This window comes from Stegodyphus dumicola, chromosome 6 (assembly GCF_044657685.1).
Source record: "Stegodyphus dumicola isolate Sdum_Otavi_A_Nest chromosome 6, ASM4465768v1".
In the NCBI taxonomy this organism is placed as follows: domain Eukaryota; kingdom Metazoa; phylum Arthropoda; class Arachnida; order Araneae; family Eresidae; genus Stegodyphus; species Stegodyphus dumicola.
Window position 1 is genome coordinate 47,372,826 of NC_140773.1, and position 23,120 is coordinate 47,395,945.

At 32.1% G+C, this 23,120-nt stretch overlaps 1 protein-coding gene across 2 annotated transcripts in view; it reads right to left on the reverse strand.

Moving 5' to 3' along the window:
• Positions 1–23,120, reverse strand: part of LOC118188954 (protein big brother-like) — a 61,402-nt gene that overhangs the window by 10,495 nt on the left and 27,787 nt on the right. For both annotated transcript variants that reach the window (XM_035359483.2, XM_085817892.1), the window contains exon 4: positions 5,920–6,036. In XM_035359483.2, coding sequence (XP_035215374.1) covers positions 5,920–6,036 — 117 coding nt within the window. The remainder of the gene's footprint in view (positions 1–5,919; positions 6,037–23,120) is intronic.

Sequence of the window (23,120 nt, forward strand, 5' to 3'; positions counted from 1 at the left end):
ATAGTAAAAGGTGGGTGATTAGCTACTTTCCAGTTGAAAATACCTATAGTAAGATAAAAATATAAATGTTTCAATAATATAAACAATTAATATAACAATTTAATAAAATTTAAGAGACTGATATTATATTAAAACATTTGTTAACAATTTTTGGTGTTTTTAAAAGAAGCAGCCGAAGAATTTTCAAGAGCCGTGCTTCCGAATTATATCTAGATGATTGTAAGACCTGGAAACATTTCATGAAATTCTAGAAAAAGTCAATAAAGTAAATTTAGTTAAAATTAAGGTAATTAAAGTGTTTTAAAAGTGAAACAAAGTTAATTTTTAAAAATTTGTAAAAATATTTTATTTTTAATTTGATTAACATCAAGATATAATCTGCTCCAACGTGGCCTCCAAAAATTATAAATATTTTAAAAAATTCTCAACCAAAAAACTAGATAAGTTATTGAGTAAATAAAAAGTAATATGTAAATAGTTTCTAAAATAATAAATTAATTAAATTTGAGAGGAAGGAATCTGAATAACCATTGGAAAATAGAAAATAATGTGCTAAAATATTTATATATAAAGATAATAAAAAGAATACGAATTCCCATTGAGATAAAAACAAGAACAATGGGCGAAACAAATACTAAACCCAAGATTCTAAACTGTTCTTAAGGAAAAATTAGGCCAAATATACATGATTTTAATCAATCCAGCTAACGTAATTTCACAGATCTAGGTAATACTTAATAATAACAGAAATCAAGAACTGCGTTTGTTGCTTTTAAATCTCTTAGTTTGTTACTTAATAACAGGAAAAATTTGAAATAAAAATTAAATGTCTTTGCTAAATGGCAATTTACTGCCGCTTGGAGGATAAAAATGTTTTCTTTCGGGCAATGGAAACGCATTTCTCTCAGTTTGTTGATTACTTTGGAAAGTCAAATATATTATGTTTTGCCGAGAGGTAACACATTTCTTTTATATCACTGAGTTTTCTTATTAAATTTGAAAGATAAATAAATATCTTACGCTTTGTAGAATGGCAACATAAAGGTTTTAAACACCTCAGCTTTTAATCAAATTTCATTAAATTAGTACAAAATAAGAAATAAATAAAAACAAATTTGAAATTCGGGCTTCGAAGTACACATGATCGGGGGAGGACTACATATGTTCGAAACTTGGTGGCTCTGCCACCCATTTTCCGCAATGCGAGTAACATGCATACATACAGCGGCTCGCCTTTGTTTTTGGACACTTTTTTTTTTTTTTTTTTTTTTTATTTAAAATTTGCAAACATCAGCGATTAAATGCAGAAGAAGTGACTTTACTTTCCTTTCACGTATACAAGGGATTATCTTTTTTAAAAACTGCTTGTTTTCAAAAAAGTTATTCAAAATGTTTTTGGTAGGAAAAAAAAAATAGTTCGTTCAAAAAGTTCTGAAATTAAACTCATATGAAATTAATGGCAAACAGCATACATTTAGTAAAAACTTGAAACTAATCAGTCATTCAATATCTCGTTAGATATTCTTTTTGTTGCGTTGCTGTGAGAAATCGCGCTTGTTTGATATCACAACAAGCCCACGAAATTCATTGCGGCCAGTAGCCAAGATTGCGCCTGTCGTTCGTAAGAGCCTTGTGCGCCATACAGAAGAAGTGCGACTTTGCTCAGTTCCGCCACCAATTTCGAAGGACAACACCTCGGGGGAAACGGTTCCGAGAGTCCTCCACCCCTCTTCCCTTACCATTAACCTCTCGGGAAGGATTTCAACTCGCCAAAGATTTAGAGTGCCTCCATGCCACACAGACAGTATACATTTACAAACATCAATGCCTCCACCGGGATTCGAACCTGAGTCCTTCGATACTACAGTAAGAGTCACTAACCACTGTCCCGGCCATTTTCCTGGTGTGGTGGCGGATATTCTTTAGTTATATTTACACATTTTGTTCGTTCTGGCATGGATTTAGCTAATATTTTCGTGTAATTCCGCTCTTCTTTGATTATCGCTTTTAGTAGAACCTTCGAAGAAATATCACGTTTGCTCATTCTGTTCTCCAACTTACTATTTATGTGTTCAATAGAACTTCAGTACAAAGAAGGTGGAGGAATTTGGGTAACTTCAGTACAGTTGTATAATAATATAACCTCATGCGAACATTTAGAACTGTATGTTTACGATCGTTATTCCGATAGAATTTGAACGTATTTTGTATTTCAATTTTTCTTACAGATGTTTCAGGTTTTCATTAACAGTATTTATACTGATTCAAATTATACGTTCTCTAAAAACTAGATTTCCCATCCCAAATGCAACGAAGTATCCCCAAAACACTGTATCTTTGCTGCTGTGCTTGATAGTAGTCAGTAGGTTTTTCGGATACAGTTCATTCGGCTTACGCCACACACCCTGGGCCGACTCCAGAGACGCATCAGATAACAGAATTTAGGGAAAGCGAAAATTTTTATAATTTAGAGAATCCTAAGGAGCAAAATTAAGGATGGAAAAATTTTTAGAATTTAGGGAAAAAATGGGAGGCAGAAATTTAGTGGTGAAAAAATTTTTAGAATAAATAGGCAGGCACCTGGCAGTAAAATTTAGACCTTGCAGAGATTGCACTGGGCGGTGAGATGCCTAGCACCCGGGCTGCAGATTGCAGTTTGTCCATCGGACCTAAATACCATATTTACTCGCATATTTTTCCCTGTAGCTTTTCAGCACAAATTTCAGAAAAAAATGAATTTTTTTTTAAATATTCACATCAATTTCTCCTTCCTCAAGGAGATCTGAAAACAAGTTGACCTAAATTTTAAAACGGTTTTGTTTACGTAGTAGTTGTTTTCGTCATAATAATAGATTTGCTGTTGGATTTTGGTGTATAACCTCTCACTGATGGAGTTAATAATACTCATTTTCAAGAAAACGGGGATATCGAGTGCTTATGATGGTTCTGAAGCTCCTTGCAAGTGAGAAAACAGATTAAATGATGACAGCGTGAAGATGGCGATGACTTGTATGTAAGCTGTAGCAAGCGGTATTAAAGCAACACTCATTGATTTGAGGCCTAGGCAGTAGCAGTGATCAGCAATAAGAGCAACAATTCATATTACTATGTATTCGCAATGGAATGGAATTTTCTTTTAAATAAGTAATATTCTGATACTGGCAGTTTATTCCTGAATGCTTTCCATTTGCCGTGGTCTTAATCTAATCGAGTTTTCGAAATTAAATTATTTGCATAATTTTCCTCTTTTGAATTTCGTACACTAAAACTGGCAACAAAAAACGGGGGGTAAGAAAATGAGAAGTAATTACGGTATATTGAATTCTGACTCGTCTGCAAATATAGTATTGTTTCACGATGATAAATCTTTGCTTACCATGGATTTTTGCGAACGCCAGGCGTACGTTTCTTGTTTTCTTGCTGACAAAGAATTTCTTTCTTGCTGATCTGCTGATCACTCATTATAGCCATGTATTCTAATGATTCCTTTAACAGTTTCGTGGTTAAGTTATATTGCAAGCCATTTTTCTAAATTCCCTGAAAGTTTTAGATTTTGTTTCATATTTATTTCGCAGGATAAATCCCCGATTCTTCCGTCTTAACTTGGGATGTACTCTTTAATGCATTTAACAGTTCCATGCGGTTTCCATCGTTTTCCTGCTTCAGAGTTAATTGAATGCTTTACATCAAAGATTTTCTGGAAATTCTAAATGTTTTGATCGTGTTAAAAAATGAAAAATAATTAAATATCTAACAGAACTTGTTCTTAAATTGTAGCGTCTTTCCACGTAACTTCAAATATCGAAATGTTGGTATATTTTGCTGAACTAGTAATAATTTCTAAACTTAGATGTTGGTACTTATATATTTCGGTCTTATTTAAAACAAAAAATTATGACAAGAAACGTCGTCTGCCAAAACATTTGAAGCAAACTTTCGAGGGTCCGAATTATTATGTGAGTTATTAATTAACATTTTTAGGATAAATTATTTTATTACGAGGATTTTGGGGATAAATTATTTTAAGATGCCTGCTTTGTAATAAGCAAGGCTTTGAATAGAGAAAAAAGTTATACATTAGTAAAATATTTGGAGTCTGTGTTTCTTCATTTAATATAATATCTATGCAAGTAAATTTCGAATACACAAGTGTTCGAAAACAAATATCAGCCACTGTACATTATTTAATAACAGAAACGCAGATATTTTAACATTCTGAAAATTCTAATCACCAAACAATCGCAGACAGAAATTTGAAAAGTGTTGATTATTCTCCATGGCTTGCAGATTTTTAAGGTGAATAAAAGAAACTTCCTAAATTCTATTTTATATCTATATGTAACTCTTTTTTCATATGTTTATATGTACGAAAAGATCGAAAGATACATATGGTGTTCTAAGAAGTGGTAGGGTAAGATTGCTATCGGTTGGCCGGTTCTTTTGTTGAGCCTCCTTCATTATTTTCTAATTATTGATAGTAGGGGCTGCCTGTTAATTGTTTAGCATACTACATGAAGCTTAAAATCCTTGATCTTGATTGGGAGTTGATCCACGCTCAAACAAGGTTAGTTTACAAGATGATAATATTTTTGTATTTTTTTCTAATTTATGAAAATAAAATATATATATATATATATATCAGTAAGACGCTAATAGTGTTTTAGTTGTTACTAATAACATTTAAAACGGTGTTCTGTCACCGTTATTTGGCTGTATTAACAATGGCTGTTTGCTTTGTTATAACCGAAATCACGGACATATTCAATAAGCCAGCCTGCATTGCTATGAATGGGCTGGTGCAGCACCGTCTAGAAAGAAGATATTGGCTGGTGGCCCAACCATAGAAACCATATCGGGACTAATATTTTTTAACTTTTTCAAGTTGAAGAATAAAATATTATCATATCTGATTTAGTAAAAGCTATCAGGAGTAATTAAATCTACAATTAATGAAGACATGATTCAGTGTCTGTCATGTAAAGTGTAAGTTCATGAGAAGTGTGCTGGTGTAGAAAGGGGATCAAACTGTATTATTGCAAAAAATACGACTGAACTCATCAAGAACGAATAATTGATGCAATAATTTGTGTAAGATTTATAGCCAAATATTAATAGTATGCTTAATAATAATTTTATGCTATTTGAAAGTTTTCAAGATATGGTTATTGTTCTTTTTCTATTAGCTTAATTACAAATTACCCTCAAATTCTCATTTTCATTAAATTATTTCTAATAAACGAAATTCAATGTTATTTCCTAGATTCTCGCATTAGGCCTGTTTTATGATTATATAGACTAAACTAAAACCCCTCTCCTGATTCCTTGTGAATAATGGGAAGCAGTAATGGGTATGTTTCAATCTTCTTTCAGTGGCTTGTGTTAGTTTCTAACCAGTATTTTATGTTTACGAATCATGCTCAAAATAGTTTTAAAACTTTCATTAACTAGCATTGAGGATACTGTATTAGAAAGGAAATAGCTCTTGACCCATTCATAGAAACTCCCTGGCTCAATGAAGGCAACAGATTTACCTTCATTTGGCCAGTGGCACCTATTTTTATTTTTCTAATATTTACTGAACATTTCATAATTATAACATCTGTTCCTAGATGTGTTGGATGGAAAGTCATGGTTTATATTAACAGGTACAAAACTGTAAAAGTGCTAAATTTGACTATTTTAAGGATTATTTTGTAAAAGTGGTCCATCGATAGCAACCTTCCCCTAACAGGCTTTACTTTCTTAAATTTTGATTCTATTTGCAACTGGAAATTTCCTAAACTAAGATATAAAATTATATAAAAATAGTTTCAGCAATAGAAACGGAACTTCTCTAAATAGGAAATCTAATTTTTTACTGTAATAATAGCAGTAAAACGCAATGTTTATAGATATATATGGAGTTTTACACAATTTTACCTGAGCCAGTTCCTCATCAAATTCCAAGCACCCGACTCCGTCCATCTTTTCCAAATCCAAAGAACCTTTCCACCTGACACAAACACCATTCATAATAAAACTGCTCCTCAGGTGCACCTGTGAACATAATAATTTCATGCAAAGAAAATAAGCGAACATGATTTTAATTGTTTCATATATATTTCCTTACGTAAACAAAATCTGAAGAAAGAAAAATATAGTTTGTGAAATTAATGAATTTTCCCATTATACATTTTAGTTTATTTGACATTTTATTATTAATACCACTAAAGTATTAAATCAAAAACCAAAACATTAAATATGAAATAAACTGTAACTATTTTGCTCAAAATAATATGTAATACAAATTACATCTCAAATATGTAAAACCTTTGAGCGCGAACTGGATCATATACGTCTAAGGACAATCTTCGTTTGCAGACAATGTCAAAAACGCCGAAAGCTAGTTGCTAATTTAAATGTAACGGTATACTATTCTGTGACATTTTTTAAAACGAAAACTTTTGCGGAAGGTAAGAAAAAAAAGTTTTGATTTTTAAATAATGAAGATATCGAGTTCAAGTTCACAAGTAAAAGAAAAAAATTATGCTTTCCCGAAATGACAACAGGAAATTTTATTTTTAAAAATGAGCCTTTGTGTGAAATGCAACTAGTTGAATGCTTAGATGTTACAGCTAATATTTTTTGCTTTCAAAAAGCTTAAATAATTTTTTTTATGTTATCAAATACGGAATTGTTCATTTTGAAGAACTTAAAGATTTTATTTCAAGAGCTGTCATTTTTTAACTTTAATAAAATACTGGAAGAAGCACATCTCGATATGACATCTGGAATGGAGTGAGAAAAGTTTTATGAATAGCAAAAATGTTACCTAAAAAACATTTCCGTGGATGTAAATAAACTCCGTAGATAACTTCAGAGGCATTCGCTTTAACTGGAGAGTAAGCGGAACAATATTGCAAATTATTATTTGTTCTTGCTGAAGCCACTTCAACAAATCCGATTTTAAAAGTAACTAATAAAATTTTTCTGCTTCACGTTCTTGAGAAGAATGGAATAAACGTGAAAGCCATTTTCATGTTTCATAATATCAGCTTTCTTTATTAGCTAAAATTAGCTTGTTCCTATATAAAATCACAAACTGAAAAAAGTTGTAACAGTAGGATATAACACTATTTTCATAGTTACAGACTTAATAGTCAGTAAATTAGCTGACTAATCATTTCTTAAAGTTATAATTAAGCTGCAGAGGGTAAATTTTAAAAATGCTAATATTACACCCCCCCCCCCTCCAAAAAAAGTCTTTAATGAATGACAAAAATTCAGCAAAATTATTTCACATTCGAAAAATATACCAAATGAAAACTCAGGGAATTCGTTTAAAATTTCAGTATGAATTAAAAATTGCTGAAATTGCTGAATTAAAAATTTTTTAAATAAATACCATGATGAAATAACGAATAAACGAAATATTTATCTTTTTCGCTTGAAAAAATTTAAATATATATTTTTTATTATTTTTTTATTTGAGTATTTGTTTTTCATGATCCTGATTTTTGTTCTTTCTTTGTAGTACTTTAATTCTTATTTAGTAATGCTCCACGTCTTTGAATGCTTATTTTACAGTTGTATTTTAATATTTAAATTCACCTTCAACCTTTTACAAGAGGATATTTAAATTTAACGTGTTAGCAATTTTCTTTTATATAATTATCAATTTTACACTTTTTCTTCTACATCCTTCTACACTATCTAAATATAAAATTCCTATAATTATGTATATAAATAGATAAAATATATATAGATGCATTCTACATATCAATATTCTATTTTGTATCTGTATACAAAAATTACAGGATTTTTATGTTAATTAACCAATCATTATAAGTTGTACTTTTACTTCTATCCATAGTCCTCACCCAAATGCAAAGCGGCTATTGTTTATTTAGACCGAGAATTCGAATGGTTTAGAATAAGAGCTTTTAGAAATCTCGCTTTGCTTTTACGTATTATCACCCACTCTATGAAAGTTATTGCGGCTTTAGCATCTTTAGCGGCTTTAGCATCGACGTCTGAAATACGCTCTGGTAAGCCAGCTTGTAGTCTATAGCGTGTGTAGTCTTATTCTGTATTCCTATATTTGAATTTTAAAATACTCGAAAGTAGCAGAGGTTCGTCTGTAGCAGAAATAGTGCCTTCTATTCATTTAAGAATGACCTTCTTAAGACTTAGTCATCGTTACAGACTAAAGCGATAATTCATTACAGTCTAACATAATCTACAGGACATTGACACAAGTTTATAGACATAGCAGAACCCTATAAAATTTAAGAAAAGGATTTAAATTTTGTAATCATATGTATTAATTTAGTTCCTGAATAATTCTTATATAATGATAAAGATTATTAATTAAATCATTAATTAAATTATGATTACGCACTGTAACAAATAATTAAATATCAAGATAATAAATTAATAGATATGAGAACAATTAATATTTGTTGGTGTATAAACAAGAGAGGAAAAGCGTTTTCAGCATCATTTCCGTGCTTTAAGCGACATATAGCAGGTACTTTAAATTATCCTCGTCATCAGTGCTCTACAAGTTGAAAACGAGGATACATAATTGTCTCTCAGTGGCCCTTCGCCACAGGCGACAATTAGTTTCGCCAACCTGTCAATGAGTAAGAGCGGCGATTTCTTTGTTCCGAACTAAATTACCTCCATTTTACACTTCCGCTTCGCTTTAATGCTGGAAAAAGAAATGGTAAGGAACAAAATGAGAACGAGAAGGAAGAATATATTTGAAGCTAGGCAACACCGTACTTCTTAAAAATTAGAAGTTTGTGTAGGAAAATCTGGTCTTTTTATCAAAACAAGTATGCTTTAAATAATAAAATAACAACATAGTTGATCCTGAGATTGATAAAAAAACAATTCATATTATTACTGGCGGTGATTATTTATTTTCACTTTTCTTTCCATTCATACATAATTAAAGATTCGGCAGCAGCTCAAAACACTTATTTCGGCTGAATTCTTTCAGGTAATTCTGATAATTAAGTGCCAGTTGCTTTTTATAGCTTTCGTGCTGAAAACACCGTCGCACTGAGGAAACACGGAGGTGGTTTTGGGAAATTGAACAATTGCCTCGAAAGGTTAATAGGTTAAGAGATGAAGAGAAATACTGCGAAAGGCATTTTCACGATGATTAGTAGGTCAATTCTGACATAGAGTCGTCACCAAGCTTCCATTTCAGTATTCCACTGAAAAACTGGGAGACGCATGAGAAGCAATAGATTCAAGTGTATTTGCCATGGAAACTAAATTTAAGCAAAATCCTAGGTTGGAAAAGGTTATAAGAAATTTGTGACTGAATATGAAGAGCTGGTTCATACGAGTCTAGTTAAATCATAAATCGGTTTGTCTAAAAATGCATGTAACTTTTCACTCTATTCTGTATTTAAAGCCGTATAGCAAAACGACAAAATTGTGTGTGGTGTTCGATGCTTCGTGTTCGATGCTGACAGTCACTAAATTCTATATTATATGTAGGTGCAGTTATACAGCATGATATAGTGTCGGTGTTTACAAGTTTCGGAACGCACTAGTGTGGTATTTGAAGCTGATATCACCAAAATGTACCTACAAATTCTTATGTTGGGAGAAGGTAGAAACTTCCAAAAAATTATACGGAGAGATAACTAGGAAGACAAAATACGGGAGTATTGATTAAACACGATAATTTATGGTATGGCTCCTTCTTCATTTTTGGCAACGAGATGTTGAAACAAATCGCTGCAGACTATGAAAATGAAAAAATGATTTCTACGCGGATGACCTTTTGTCTGGTTCGAAACATCCTGAAGAGGCTTTTGATATTTGTAGGCAGTTATCTGAGGCATTAGTAGCTAGAAGTTTTAAATTAAGGAAATGGCAAACCATTTGCCTTTTTCTAAGTCAGTATTAGCTGAGCCACGGAATTGGTCCACTCTTGATCTGGAATTTCTAAGGTCTTAGAGTTGTACTAGGACTCAATGTCAGATGCGTCTGTATTTCAGACTTGCTTAGCAGTCGAAGAAAAGTTCACTAAGCGAAAAATATCGCAATGAGCGAAGATCTTTGATCTTCTTGGTTCACAATAATGGTGAAGATCATGTATCAATAGCTTTTGATTTTTAATCCCGACTGGGATGACCCATTTCTTAATGGTATTGCTGGGAAATGGATTCAATTTCAAAGGAAATTTCCAGCTGTTGAGACTGTTAAAATTCTAGGTAATCCATGCAGAGAAAATGTAATTAGACGCATTTTGTGATGCTTCAGAATTTGCGCAATAGTGATTTATTCACGGCAAGAGCTTGAATGCGAATGTAAAATAAATATTCTAGACGCAAGGACTAGGGTTGCTCCTATTAAGCCTTTATATGTGCCTAAATTGGAGCTGAGAGCAGCTCATTTACTATTAAAGTATTCTATGAGGAATATTTTGAGTAACTGCAAATCTGGGATTGACCGATTCGAAAATTGTATATGGTTATCATCACTACATCGTAGATGGAAAACTTTACTTAAATTTCCTTCGTAGATGGAAAACCTCATATATAGTTAACCGAAAGTCGGAAATTAGAGGTTTTACTGAGGTTTTATTGGAATTATGCTTCGTCTGAATTTAATCTGCGGATCTTGCTTCTAGAGGAATTTTCCCAAACAGCTTGTAATAAACTGACTGACTGTGGTGGCAGTGCCCTAGTTGGTTTAAGAAGCCCTTTCAGCTTGACGGAAATCTGAACTACTCAACCTCAGAGTATCAGGATGCGTTGACTGAAGAAAAGATTAATAATATATTTTCCTTTCGTATTTGTTTGGAAAACGAAACTTTTGATATTGCTTTAAATAACATAACTTTTTAATCAAAAATTGTTCCAGTTAGAACTGGAACTAGTATCATGAAAGATTTGTCAAAAGTTTCAAGCTACAAAATTATTTACCACATCGTTTGCCTTTGAGTCAATTTCCACCGATAATTGCTTTAGAATACAAAGAAACATTGAGGCATTTTAATATCCTGAGTACACAAATTATATTTTGACGTGCATTTATTAAATTTCAAGAAGTCACAAATTTTTACATTTTTTTTTCTTTTTTTAAAGACGGTCTCTTATGGGTGGGATGTCGCATTCAACATTCTATGTTAAATAATAAAGCTAAGCATCCAACGATTATTCCATCTTCAACTAGGCTGAGTGAACTTTTGACTAAGCAGTATCATATTAAATACTTACATACTTACATGCAGGACCTACAGTGTTAGATCATATTTTTAAAGCAAAATTATTGTATTACTGGAGCAAAAAAAAATCTCATTAAATGTTTTATAAAAAATTGCTTAATTTGTATTAGATGTAAAGTGAATATTTCTACTCAAATAAAGGGTAACTTGCCAGAATTTAGAGTACAGTGAGAAAGTCCATTTTTCAACTGTGATATCGACTATATGCGGAACCAATAACTTTGAAACTTGGCAAAAGACGTGATGCAAAGAGTACTGAGAGTTATGTTACCTAATTCATTTGCATGGCAACAAAAGCCATTCACCTAGAAGCTGAATCAGAATTAATTATTGATTATTTTATTGCTGCACTGAAGAGGTTTACTGCGCGTGGAGGTGTACCGCAAAGTATTTTCAGTGATAATGCCACTAATTTTATTACTCATTTGTTACTTTTTCCATTTAGTGGTATACGGTCCTCCTGCCTCTTTACATTTCGGTGGTATATGGGAAAGCGGAATTAAATTTGTAAAGTTTCATCTTAGAAGAATGATAAGAAAAACTGTGCTCTCATTTGAACAGTTGGTTATTTTACTTGTAGAGCCTCTAATTCCCATTATTTCAAATACATCAAGTTACACCTTTTTTTTAACTAATTATAACATACAGGAAAATTATGCGATTAATTTAATTTCTGAAGAACGCGGTTACAGTAAGAACATAACAAATGAAATATAATCGTGGAAAACTGCTGGTAACTATCAAAATAGCATTTCTTCAAAAGAAACCTACATCCCAATAAAAATACATAGTTATATAAACATTATAATATCTAACGAATGAATATTGAATATAGCACGTGTCCAGCTCAGTAAAGCCCCAACCATTGCACCTCACATGAATGAGTCTTTACTGCAGAAGAGGAAAGACATCGCAGGGAGGAATCCTGCGAATGAAGGACCCGGATTTCGATAGATCGTATACATGAGCAAATGATAAGGTCCCAATTAAGCTGGAACGTTAATAAAATAATAAAGAGGAAATCACATGTTTGTAAACTGTCTTAAGAGTGAGAACACCAGCTACATTAGGTTATTTAACGAAAAATCTGCGCAAAATGCATTTTAAATGATAAAGGTAAAACTAAATGGATGAAATGTTAATATAAAATTGTATTGAATTCAGTGAATAAAAATAAAAGTAATCAAGCGGATACAATTTATTTATAAACTTCTTCTCAGAGGGAAGGATTATGTACAATAAAGGAAGGGAAAATTATACGAATAATTTCAGATTTTCAAAATTTTCAGCATCTAACGCTAAAATGCTCGGGAAAATACTCGGTAATAACTACAGGTAACAGTACCTCTGTAGGTAACAGAGGCCATCTAATTAGAAACATTTCACTAGATATAAGAGTACTTTTATGACATTTTGAAATGATGTTTAGACGATTTAAAACTACATAAAATTCAGAAGAATTTAAATCCTTTAACTATTATATCAGAAGTGTAATTTAAAAATACAGGATATGCAGTTATCATTTTCCCTCAGACATCATTTTTTTCAACTGTAAGGGAGCGACCTCCGAAAACGAAGCCTTGCAAGTGAAGCACTCCGCAAATGAACCTCCTGTTCCCAGGTGCGATACATTCGATCTGACATTCCACCCTTCGCAGAAGTCATCACGGGTTTCTTTCTGCTCGTTCTTTGCTCGCAAATCCGATTACGTGATCATGCCCATGTCAGCACGTCACTGAGCTGGTAGTGGGACAGGCTTCCAGTTGTTCTCCGCGTTTTTTATGTAACTTGAGATCAATGGCAGAAGAACTAGTTATTGACGGATAACAAAATGATTAACTAGTTGCGAATGTTGCGAATGAAGTTATTTTCATTGAGAAATACTTTTCATTTCGAAATATGTAAGTGCATTTTTAAGCTAAATTTATAGAAGCCGAAACCGCATAAAAGAGTCATATATAGTATATATATATCCAGAATGGTCATAAGAAACTAATATATGAACCGATATAAGAACAATTAGCGGCCTATCCGCTCAACAGATTAGATTGAAATTTCAGATGTTAGCATTTGAAGGCATGTGCTCGAGATTGCGATGATCTAAAACTACAGAGCTCTCACGGTTACGGTTACCCTAAAACAATTTCGAAATTCTCAAAAGGCAATATCTACTTTCGTCCTACGCAAATTGATCAGCGAATTGAAAAACCATAAATGACGTTGAAATAACATATGACCAAAATCACCGGCATAAAGCATTTGCAAAAAAGAGCATTGTACAGAACCAATGAAAAAAAAAAAAAATTAACCTCTCTCTCTCTCTCTCTCTCTCTATATATATATATATAAACAGGGTGGTTATTTATATATTTTATATATATATATAACAGGTATTATATTATCGTGAATAATTTTGAAACAAATATGACTTGTAAAAAACAAACTCCGTGAAAGGAATTTCTCTGAACTAAAATTCAACAAGAAAAGAAATCTTTCTATTTTTTGGTTTAAATATAACAATACCTACAGAGCCCATCTAATTAGAATAACATTTATAGATCTAAGAGGAAGAGTAGAAAAATACATCGTCCAATCGCAATTCTTAATTTTAAAATTCAATCCATCTTAAAACTAATTTTACTTGTGAAACAAGTCCCTGGGTCGAACTGTTCGTTGATTTCAAAATCAAAGCTTATTAAAGTCAAATTGTATTTATATTAAATTTTTCTAACAATCCTATCAGATCTGTAATTTTCTCTTGTTACACTTTCTCATGTTAGTATGATTTTGTAATTATTGAGATATGAAGATTTATTGTGTGCCTAGAAAATAAAATTTTCTTCGTCAAATTCACGTTAAAAAAAGGAAAAGAAAATTATAATTTAACAACTACAAGAAAAGTTTGCCATTAAATCTTCAGCAAACTAAAAAATATTAAAATAATAAGAAATGTAAAACATCGTAAAAATTAAAGAACGAACATTCTGTATAAATTACGTAATTAGTAGCGTTATAGAAACGTCTGTTATGTATTACAACAAAGTTGCGAATATTCATAAAAATTATAAGATTGAATTATTATTACTATTATAGTTAAAATCATACTATTATAAATGATATCTATTTTAAGTTATATTGATTAGAGTATTATATTAGGAATTCAAATAAAGATTTGAATTATTAAGGAGTGCGTTTATTACTTTTCAGTCCCTCAGTTTTTTAATCAATAACACAGTCATCAAATCTGAAAGATAATTAAATAACTTATTACTTCACCAAATGGCAATTCTTTGTGAATTTAAGATTTGACTATGCGTCATGAGGAAGAACGGAAGATAATTTTGTTTAGCGCAATGGTAGCACACTGGCTTTTAAATTGCTCAGTTTGTTAATTAGTAAAACTAGACCGAATTTTAAAGAAGAATTTAAATCTTTCCTTCATTTTTAACACATGACCTTTTCGGATTTTATTTTTCTGGAGTAAGATTTTAATGTTAAATAAAAACAATAAACAAATAAAGAGAAATTAAGATCAGGAAATAAATATTGAAGCTATTTATAGAAACAAAAAGTGTTAGGAAAATGTAAGTGAAGAAAAGCAGTATCTGCATTTAAGATTCACTATATCAGTTTCATTGGCCGCGAGTCCAAAAACAAATCGACATCGTTTCGGATATTCTGTGCAGAATGAAAAATAGTACCAGCAACATGGCAACAAGTGTGGAAAAAGGTAGAAGTCGGAAAGACCGATGTTTGAGCTATATGGTGGGTGTGTGAAAAGATCCCATTCGGATCCGTACAGAGTGCACCCGGTCAATGCAGACATATGTGATCTTGCATTATGGTGCTGGAACATTACCTTTTTGCATCGGAACTCAGTTCGACGTCAACACAGACTTGCATCTCGCCGTACACCTTACTGTCGAGAGTTTTACCTTTTTCCAGTTACTCTTTGTAGATAATATCATGCCAATCCCACCAAATACAACAGCATGCTCTTTTTATTAGTCAAACTGCGCTTTGCGACATTGGTCTCATCGAGCGCAGACCAACCCCTTTTCAGCCTGCATTACTGAAGTAGCTTTTCATCACAAGTGGCGATCCGGTCCAGAATTTTGTCCTTGCATTGATATTCGAGCAGATTAGTGCAGGCCCGAACACGTCTGTCCTTATCTGCTTGAGTCAGCTCAGGCGTCACCCAGCGATTGAACTTGTACGTCAAGTTTATGCAACAAGTGGGCATGGCCCCTAACGTCTAACTCTTAGCAAACTCTCGAGTGGTTGCAGACTGATCATCATCCACAAGTTCTCGCAGGCGAGCCTCATCAACACCGTAGGCCGACCAAAACGTTCTGCTTCTTGAATGTCATATGATACAACATTAATACCTAAAACTATACACATGATTTGGTGACATTCTGTAGTTGACTTTTTGCAACGGAAATGATGTTTCTAATCTGGTAGCGTGATAGTTCCTTTTCAGACAACTTGTACTTATTGACAACGATACTTTTTTACAAATTTCACAATACAGTTATCTAAAACGAGTCTTTTACTTTCAAATATCAAAAATCGCTTGATAAAATATGATTAAACACGCCAACGCGAACTGTTTGCACGGACACTATTTGTGGTAGCAAGGAACTTTCGTTAACACCCGATATTTGAAAACAGCATATCTTAAGAATTTCCGATTGAATGTTAGGGGTTGCCATACGCTGTTTCTTTGGAAAATATCCGCTTTAAATACTCAGTATAAAAAAGAAAGAAAAGTTTGATTTTAATGAATCCAGCTAGTGTAATTTTTCATAAAAATGTTTAATATCTTTCAATAGATATCTCATGATTTCAAAGCATTTTTATTTAAATCAGTTATATTAAAAAGCAGGAAAAAAATTCTTAAGAATTATTTATTCCTTTTAAATCGCTTGATTTGTTACTCAGTAGCATTACAGATTAAATATGACAGTTAAATATCTTAGGCCTTAGTGAATAGCAGGAGGCTGGGGATTGAAAATTAAAATATTTTTTTCCAGCAGATAAGGGCAACACATTGCTTCAAACAGCCGAATTTCTTGATTAAAACTAAAAGATAAGTAGCTGGCGATTTGCTGAATAACAACAGTTTAGGGTGCTGGAGATAAAAATGCTTCATTTCGAACAGTGTTGCCATTTCTTGCTTTCAAATTTCTTGAGTTCGTTAAATGAAAATTCGTTAAATTTGTAGAAAATATGAAATAAATAAAAAAATTTGAAATTTAAAATTCAAGTTTCGAGGTGCCCATGTTCGGATGGAGGACTACGTGTATGAAAAATTCGGTAGCTCTTGGGGGCCATCGTTTTCTCCACAATTCATACATACATCCGTACATAAAAATTCTTCTTTGTTTAATTTTTTTTTTTTTTTTTAATAATGCATCGAGATAACATTTGGTGGTGAAAATGATTCGGGCACAAAAGTGATACCGGTGACTGTGACCGGTGATAAAGTGATTTTCGAGACTAAATAGCACCTCTGACGCCAAATTAAACTGCGTTGTTTCAGTCATGTAGTGTCTGGGTTGTAAAGATATCGGAAATTTGCCTCCGTCCTGTATTAATCTCATCGATTTTTTTTTTTTTTTCTAGTGTTCTGTTTGCTTGTTTTTTGACAGAGAGGAAGTTATTGACATAACAACATATTTGCTCTCACCAAATCATTCCCAAACGACATCCCTTTCGAATGCAGCGGAACTTCCCCCTATTAACTTCAAAGATTGGGATGCAAATTCGACGCGTTATATCAAAATAATGCTCCCCCTCCATAGGTGTGAATGATTAACGTAAGCAGCGAAGCGAACCTTTGATGAGCCAATTATCCCCTAACATTGACGACAACACCAGTGCTCGAAGAGAAACAAGAGTTAACAAGAAAATGGGGGAAGGGGGTTGACACTCAAACAAGTTTTGCCATATGGTGTGTAATCATATTTGCCTTCAAAATAATTTATATATTTTCTATCTCTTAATATTAATAGAATCAATTATTGTATCTCATTGCGAAGGAGGGTTATGCATGATATCTGAAATAAAAAAAAAATTTTTAAAAACCTATTTTACTGGATTTGGCTAAGGAATTACCTTTCTGATAAATTGCTATGATAAAATCTGGAGAGTTACGTGGGAGAAGGGGAAGTTACACTGGCTTTACAAGTTGTAATGAAAGAACTGCCTCGCTAACTAGTATAAATAATTCAACCAGTTTACTTTCGCTTGTTGTATAGATTAGTTAATAAAACTAAAGTTAATCACATATTGACTGTACAGTAGTTAAAGAGCATCCTTTTTACTTCCTTGCATGAAGTAAAGGAAATATTGTAATAGCGAAAACTTTCTGGTTTCAGATTTCACATGATACATGCACTTTGAGAATCGAATGACATCTGTAAGTACGTTAAGAATAAAGGATTCTTTATTCCAAAACGATTTAAAATAGATTAAAAATGAATTCAAAATTTCTTTTATTGTGACATCTGTATGTATATATGTATGGATGTATCTCGCATAACTCAAAAACTTTTAGCCGAAGAATGTTGAAATTTACGGGAGTGCTGTAACATCCAACTGGCCGGTGGTAGTACCCAAAGTATATCTATACACATACGCATGTACATACATATATATTATATATATAAAACCACATCCTTTACCCGGCTTAAAAGTCCTTACTTGACATTTACTTTCGCAATCATTGTTAGCAAGCATATACTTCTAATTACAGAAGGGTTTTAAATGACGAAAATATTCATGTTTTGGAAAACATATTATACACGTTATGCAAAAATAAAATTATAAGAAGTTCGATTTCTGTACGACAAATATTCATAGGGATATTTAATTTTAAAATTAGCAAATTTTGATGTTCTTTTTAAATCCTAAGAGAGACTTTACAGCATAATAATTCACTAATTTGAATTTTTTTTCCTTCGGAAATTCTTTAAAAAAAAAAAAAAAAAAACTACATTCCCTCTCTCCTCCCCACAGTAGAACTCTCTTCAGGTACTACATTGTAAATCTCCTCAAAGGTTTATTTTTTTTTTCCTTTCTTTTAACTCTTAAGAAGAAATATACACCTAGATCAATGTTTAAGTATATAAAACCTGCAGTTTTCCCTCCTTCACTGTTTTGTCGGAATCTCTTTTATGTACGTGCCACTTTTCAAATGAAAAGATGTTACCACCAAATATTATCACATTTTTAAAGAAATAATTTAGCGATTAAAAAAAAAGGTATGACAACACTTATCACATTCTAAATCTACGCCGCTTTTAAAAATTTTGTAATGTTACTGTTGAATTCCATGTGGTGTAATTGCGAAGAAACTGATGTTAATAAACAAAGTTAAAAAGACAAAATGTTAACAATGAAAAGACAAAAAGAGAGTTGTGTTAAGTCATCTTACTAAGAAAACTGAATATTGATATGATGGAATGAGAAAGAGCGGCAAAACTAGAAAAGCGTATGGCAACGCTCTATGGGGAATTCTAAAGATATGCTTCTTTTAAAAATTTTAAGATTTAACTGTCGAATTTAAAGTAGTGCGAGAACGAAAAAAGCGACGTTTAATAATAAAGTTAAAATGACAAAATAAAATACAATTAAAATAAGGTTTTTATACATTAAGCTTTTATTTAAACTAGATACGAACAAGTGTCATTTTTCAAATAAAAAGATGTTACCACCAAATATTATCCCATTTTTAAAGAAATAATATAGCGAAGAAATAGTTTAAAAGGTTAAATAGTTTTAATATTAAAGGGAGAAAAATAGTTTCCCATCATTAAAATATAGTTTAATGGGAATGATTAATTAAATAATTCCATTTCCAGAATTCGTCTACAGTTTTATATCGCGTAAAGCGGGAGGCAGCTTTGATAAATTAAAAAAGATAATGGCTCATACATTTGAGAATGCAATTAACATGCTTCCTCATTTAGGCGTTGCCCGCTTTTATTATTTCCGATATAAAACTGTAGATGAATTCTGTAAGAAAGGAAGAGATGTGCGAAAAATCATTTAAACATCAAATAAAAAAGTCTAAATCTAATTTTGAAAAAATATCTTCAAAACATTGCATTATCATTGAAAAACAGTGTATGTGGAAAATTTGAACTCGATAGCGTAGTAGGAAGTAGATTAAAAATGGATGACAAAACTCCAAGCACAGTGAAACACCATAGGTGAACTAAATCTAAGTTTAAAAGTAAAAAAGCAGGCTGATAAACTGCGAATTCAGCGAGAACATAAAAAAGTTAATTAACCCTCCGGTGTTGCCTTAAATCTAAATTAATTGAATTCTCAATCTCTCCAAATAAAGCACAAATTTTATTTTTTGCATTCTTTTTTTTAAACCCATAAAAAGCTGAGGATTTGCCTATTTTCACTCATTATTTCATAAAATTTAAAATAGATGCGAAAGCTTACGTTAAATTTTTCTCGATTCCCTTTAAATATTTTACAAAATGAAATACAGAGGAGTGAAGCCCAAGCATCCCTTCATAGAACGATGGACTTGAACCAAAGATTCCCAACGGGGTCAATATTGCCCCCTTGGGGGCTACTGGAATTTTATAGGGAGTCAATAACGATCTGTGTGTTGATAGCCAAATATGCAACGGTAATTAATCAGTGTAATCAACATCCCATGCATATGCTAAGTTTCAGATTTATGAAGTAAAACGAGAGAAATATGCTAAAATAAAATTGTTGCCAAACCGACATTCTTGCCTTTTCTACTTAGCGGGCTTGAATCAAATCAATAATTTACTACAAAACAAGAAACATGTTCCATATTTATGAACGGGGTCATTAAAAAATTAAATTAAGCAAATTTATGTCAAATATTCAAAAATTACATCATTACACCAAGATTAGCCATCCCCTTAATTACAGTCGAACTTCTTACTTAGAATCTGTGATTTTGTTTCTGGAAACTTGTTTATATTTGTAAAAGTAAAAATAAAAATAATAAAATATAAACATAATAAACCATTTTTTATAAATATTTGTTTATATTTTTGCTCTACTTGTTATTATTAAGTAATTATTTTGTAGACTGTGTATTACAGAAGAAAAGTTTAAGGGACCAATGAAGAAAAGCATTCTTTGAAAAGGGGTCGATGTAAGGAAAACGTTTGGGAACCCCTGATTGAAACCATTCAAAATACGCCCAAATATATATATATATATATATAGGGATTAAAATTTACAGTTATAGCTACGCGGGAGGTAAATGATAGGTCTGGGTGTATTAAGCTCTGATATTTGCATTTCCATTGTACGCTGGAGGCTAGAAGCACAGCTGAAACATTCCCGACAACAGGAACTGAAGTAGCAACATCGCCTCTTTCGTGAAAATAGATGATAGAGGTGTATACACAAATACGAATAAAAAAAAATGCGGTTGGGAATGGGAAACAGTGTAAAATATATGTTATATTGTAAATGAAAGACTGTCCACGTGACAAGCGGTTCCGAATGCGCTCATGAATGGAACATATATGCATGGGAATACTCATGTTTTTTTTACAAAACTAAGAAAAGTTGTAAAATTCGGAACTTTAAAAAAAAAAAAATCCGAAAAGGTTCAGATTTTAACAATCGCCCAAAAGGGCTCTTTTAAATTTTAATATGGTTCATCAGTACAGATTATCGATAGAGATGACCCAGGTGCAATAGAGAAATATTTTATAGGATATTAGATGAACATATATAGTTAGACTAACATGGGAGCGTTACATATCTTCTATATATTTTTAATTAAATTTTAATTAAATATATCATGAATTAAATGAAATTTTATTTGAATCATTTATTCAAATTAATTTATTTAAATCTATTAAAAAGTCAAAAAAATATTCTTTAGAGATCTACATCTGTTACTTTTATGTAACTTATATAGTTTGTAGAGACATTAGGATATTTTTTGGAAGCCAGGGAGATGAAAAATATGCAACCGCCTTTGCCGGGAATCAAACCACGGACCTCTGGAATACCATCCCAGCGTGCTACCGTTACACCACGAAAGCACGCTAGGGAAGTGGGAGAAATACCTTATAAGTTTGTTAATTAATAACAGACCGAGTAAATGTGAAATAATAATATCTTACGTTTTTCTGAATGACAGCAAACTCGAATGAAAAGTAAAACAACGCAAAATCACGTTTCGAAACTAATAGTCTTTTGGGCTAATAATTAAAATATAAATGATTTTATTCCTTTCTGCAAGGATGCTGGTATTCATAAACAATCATCTACAAAAAAATGAATAATGGTTTTTTAAAGTTTTCATTCTTGTGCTAATAATTAAAAATCATAAATAAATTCATTTTTATTGTACCTTTAATTCTAAACAAGAAACACAAATAGGCAGGAGAACAGACATCTGAATTCCAGCTAGAATTCTCAGAACCTTTTTATTAAAGTTTCATGGTTTTCAAATATTTTTTTCTACTCGCATTGTTTTTATATCGCAAATAAGCCGTGGTTCAAACTTAGAAAGATAGAAACACACAATCAGTTTTTTAACTTGGCATTTGTTTTCATGAAAAAAATTCTTAAGAAAATAATTGCATTAACTAAGTACTGTCAAAACGTAAATTTGTAAAATTTCTAATTTTTTTAATTCAATGATTTTTTTAACTCACATGATTCGAAAAAGCAAATTGTTCGACAAATAGTGCCTCGGGCCCAGGCACACTAAAGGCTATACCATTACAATCCAATATCCATCCACTAAGTGAACAACTTATTTGTCCCCCCCCCCAAAACAAAACTAAGAATCATAAATTTTGCATAAAGCTATCAGTTTAATTTTAAAAAGAATGATATGCAAACAGGCTAATTCATTTCTTTTAATTTATAATGAATAGAGCACCTATATTAATATTTTAATATGCATTCAGTTCCTTTTAATATACATTTTATTAAAAGTCGATTTTTAAATCATATTCTATCGAACAATATAAACTAAACTCAGTGGCGCAACAGCCTTAGTGGGCCACGGCTTGCGGCAGTGCCCCGAAATCTGCTTTCTTGACCTTGTTTTGGTACTGTTGTTATAATCCTCCTGCTTTAATCTAAGGTGTCCAAAGCTTAAGCAAAGAATGGATTGCGCCTGTCGTTGGCTTAGGTTATAGTTAGGAACCTTTTGCTCTACAGTGCTTTAAATGCCAAAAGTTTATAAGCATCCAAGCCTTCTCCGGTGTTCGAACCGGGGCTACTGGAACCATTAACCTCTATAGTGATGAGGGAGGCCAAAAAAAAAAAAAAAAAGTCTTTGTGCAGTAAAACCTGCTTTAATTTGTAAAGCAGTTATGTAAGTCTACATAGACTGCACTGAGCAGACGTTATCAGGGTTTTATTGTAAAAAGCAATTTAAACTTCTAAGTAAAAGAAGTTAAATAATCGTTCAAGCAGTGATTTAGTCACCGTAATTGTCATAGTCTTAAAGACTAAACGTCATTAGTTTCGTTCAAACTTACAGATCACTGTTTAAGCCATAGCCAATCAAGCAAGGTAAATTTACCCATGCGCATAGGTGCAGCTGCTCAGAACAAATTTATGCTCAGAACACAGCGAAACTGTCAACCGAATATCAGTTCGTGTTTGCTTTGCTGTAACTGGTCGATTATTAAATCAATTTGATTTAAAGTTGAAAAGTTATTAAATCATAGACGTTAGGCCAGAACCTCTGCAGTACCACAGATGGTTCAAATATTGCTATTCTGAACTATTGACTTTCCGCCCCAATTTAGAATTTCGAGAGGGAACCTCTCGGGGTCTGTCAGAGGCTCTCCCACCACTAACCTCTCAACATGATTTCGGCTCGCCGTGTATTTTGAGTATC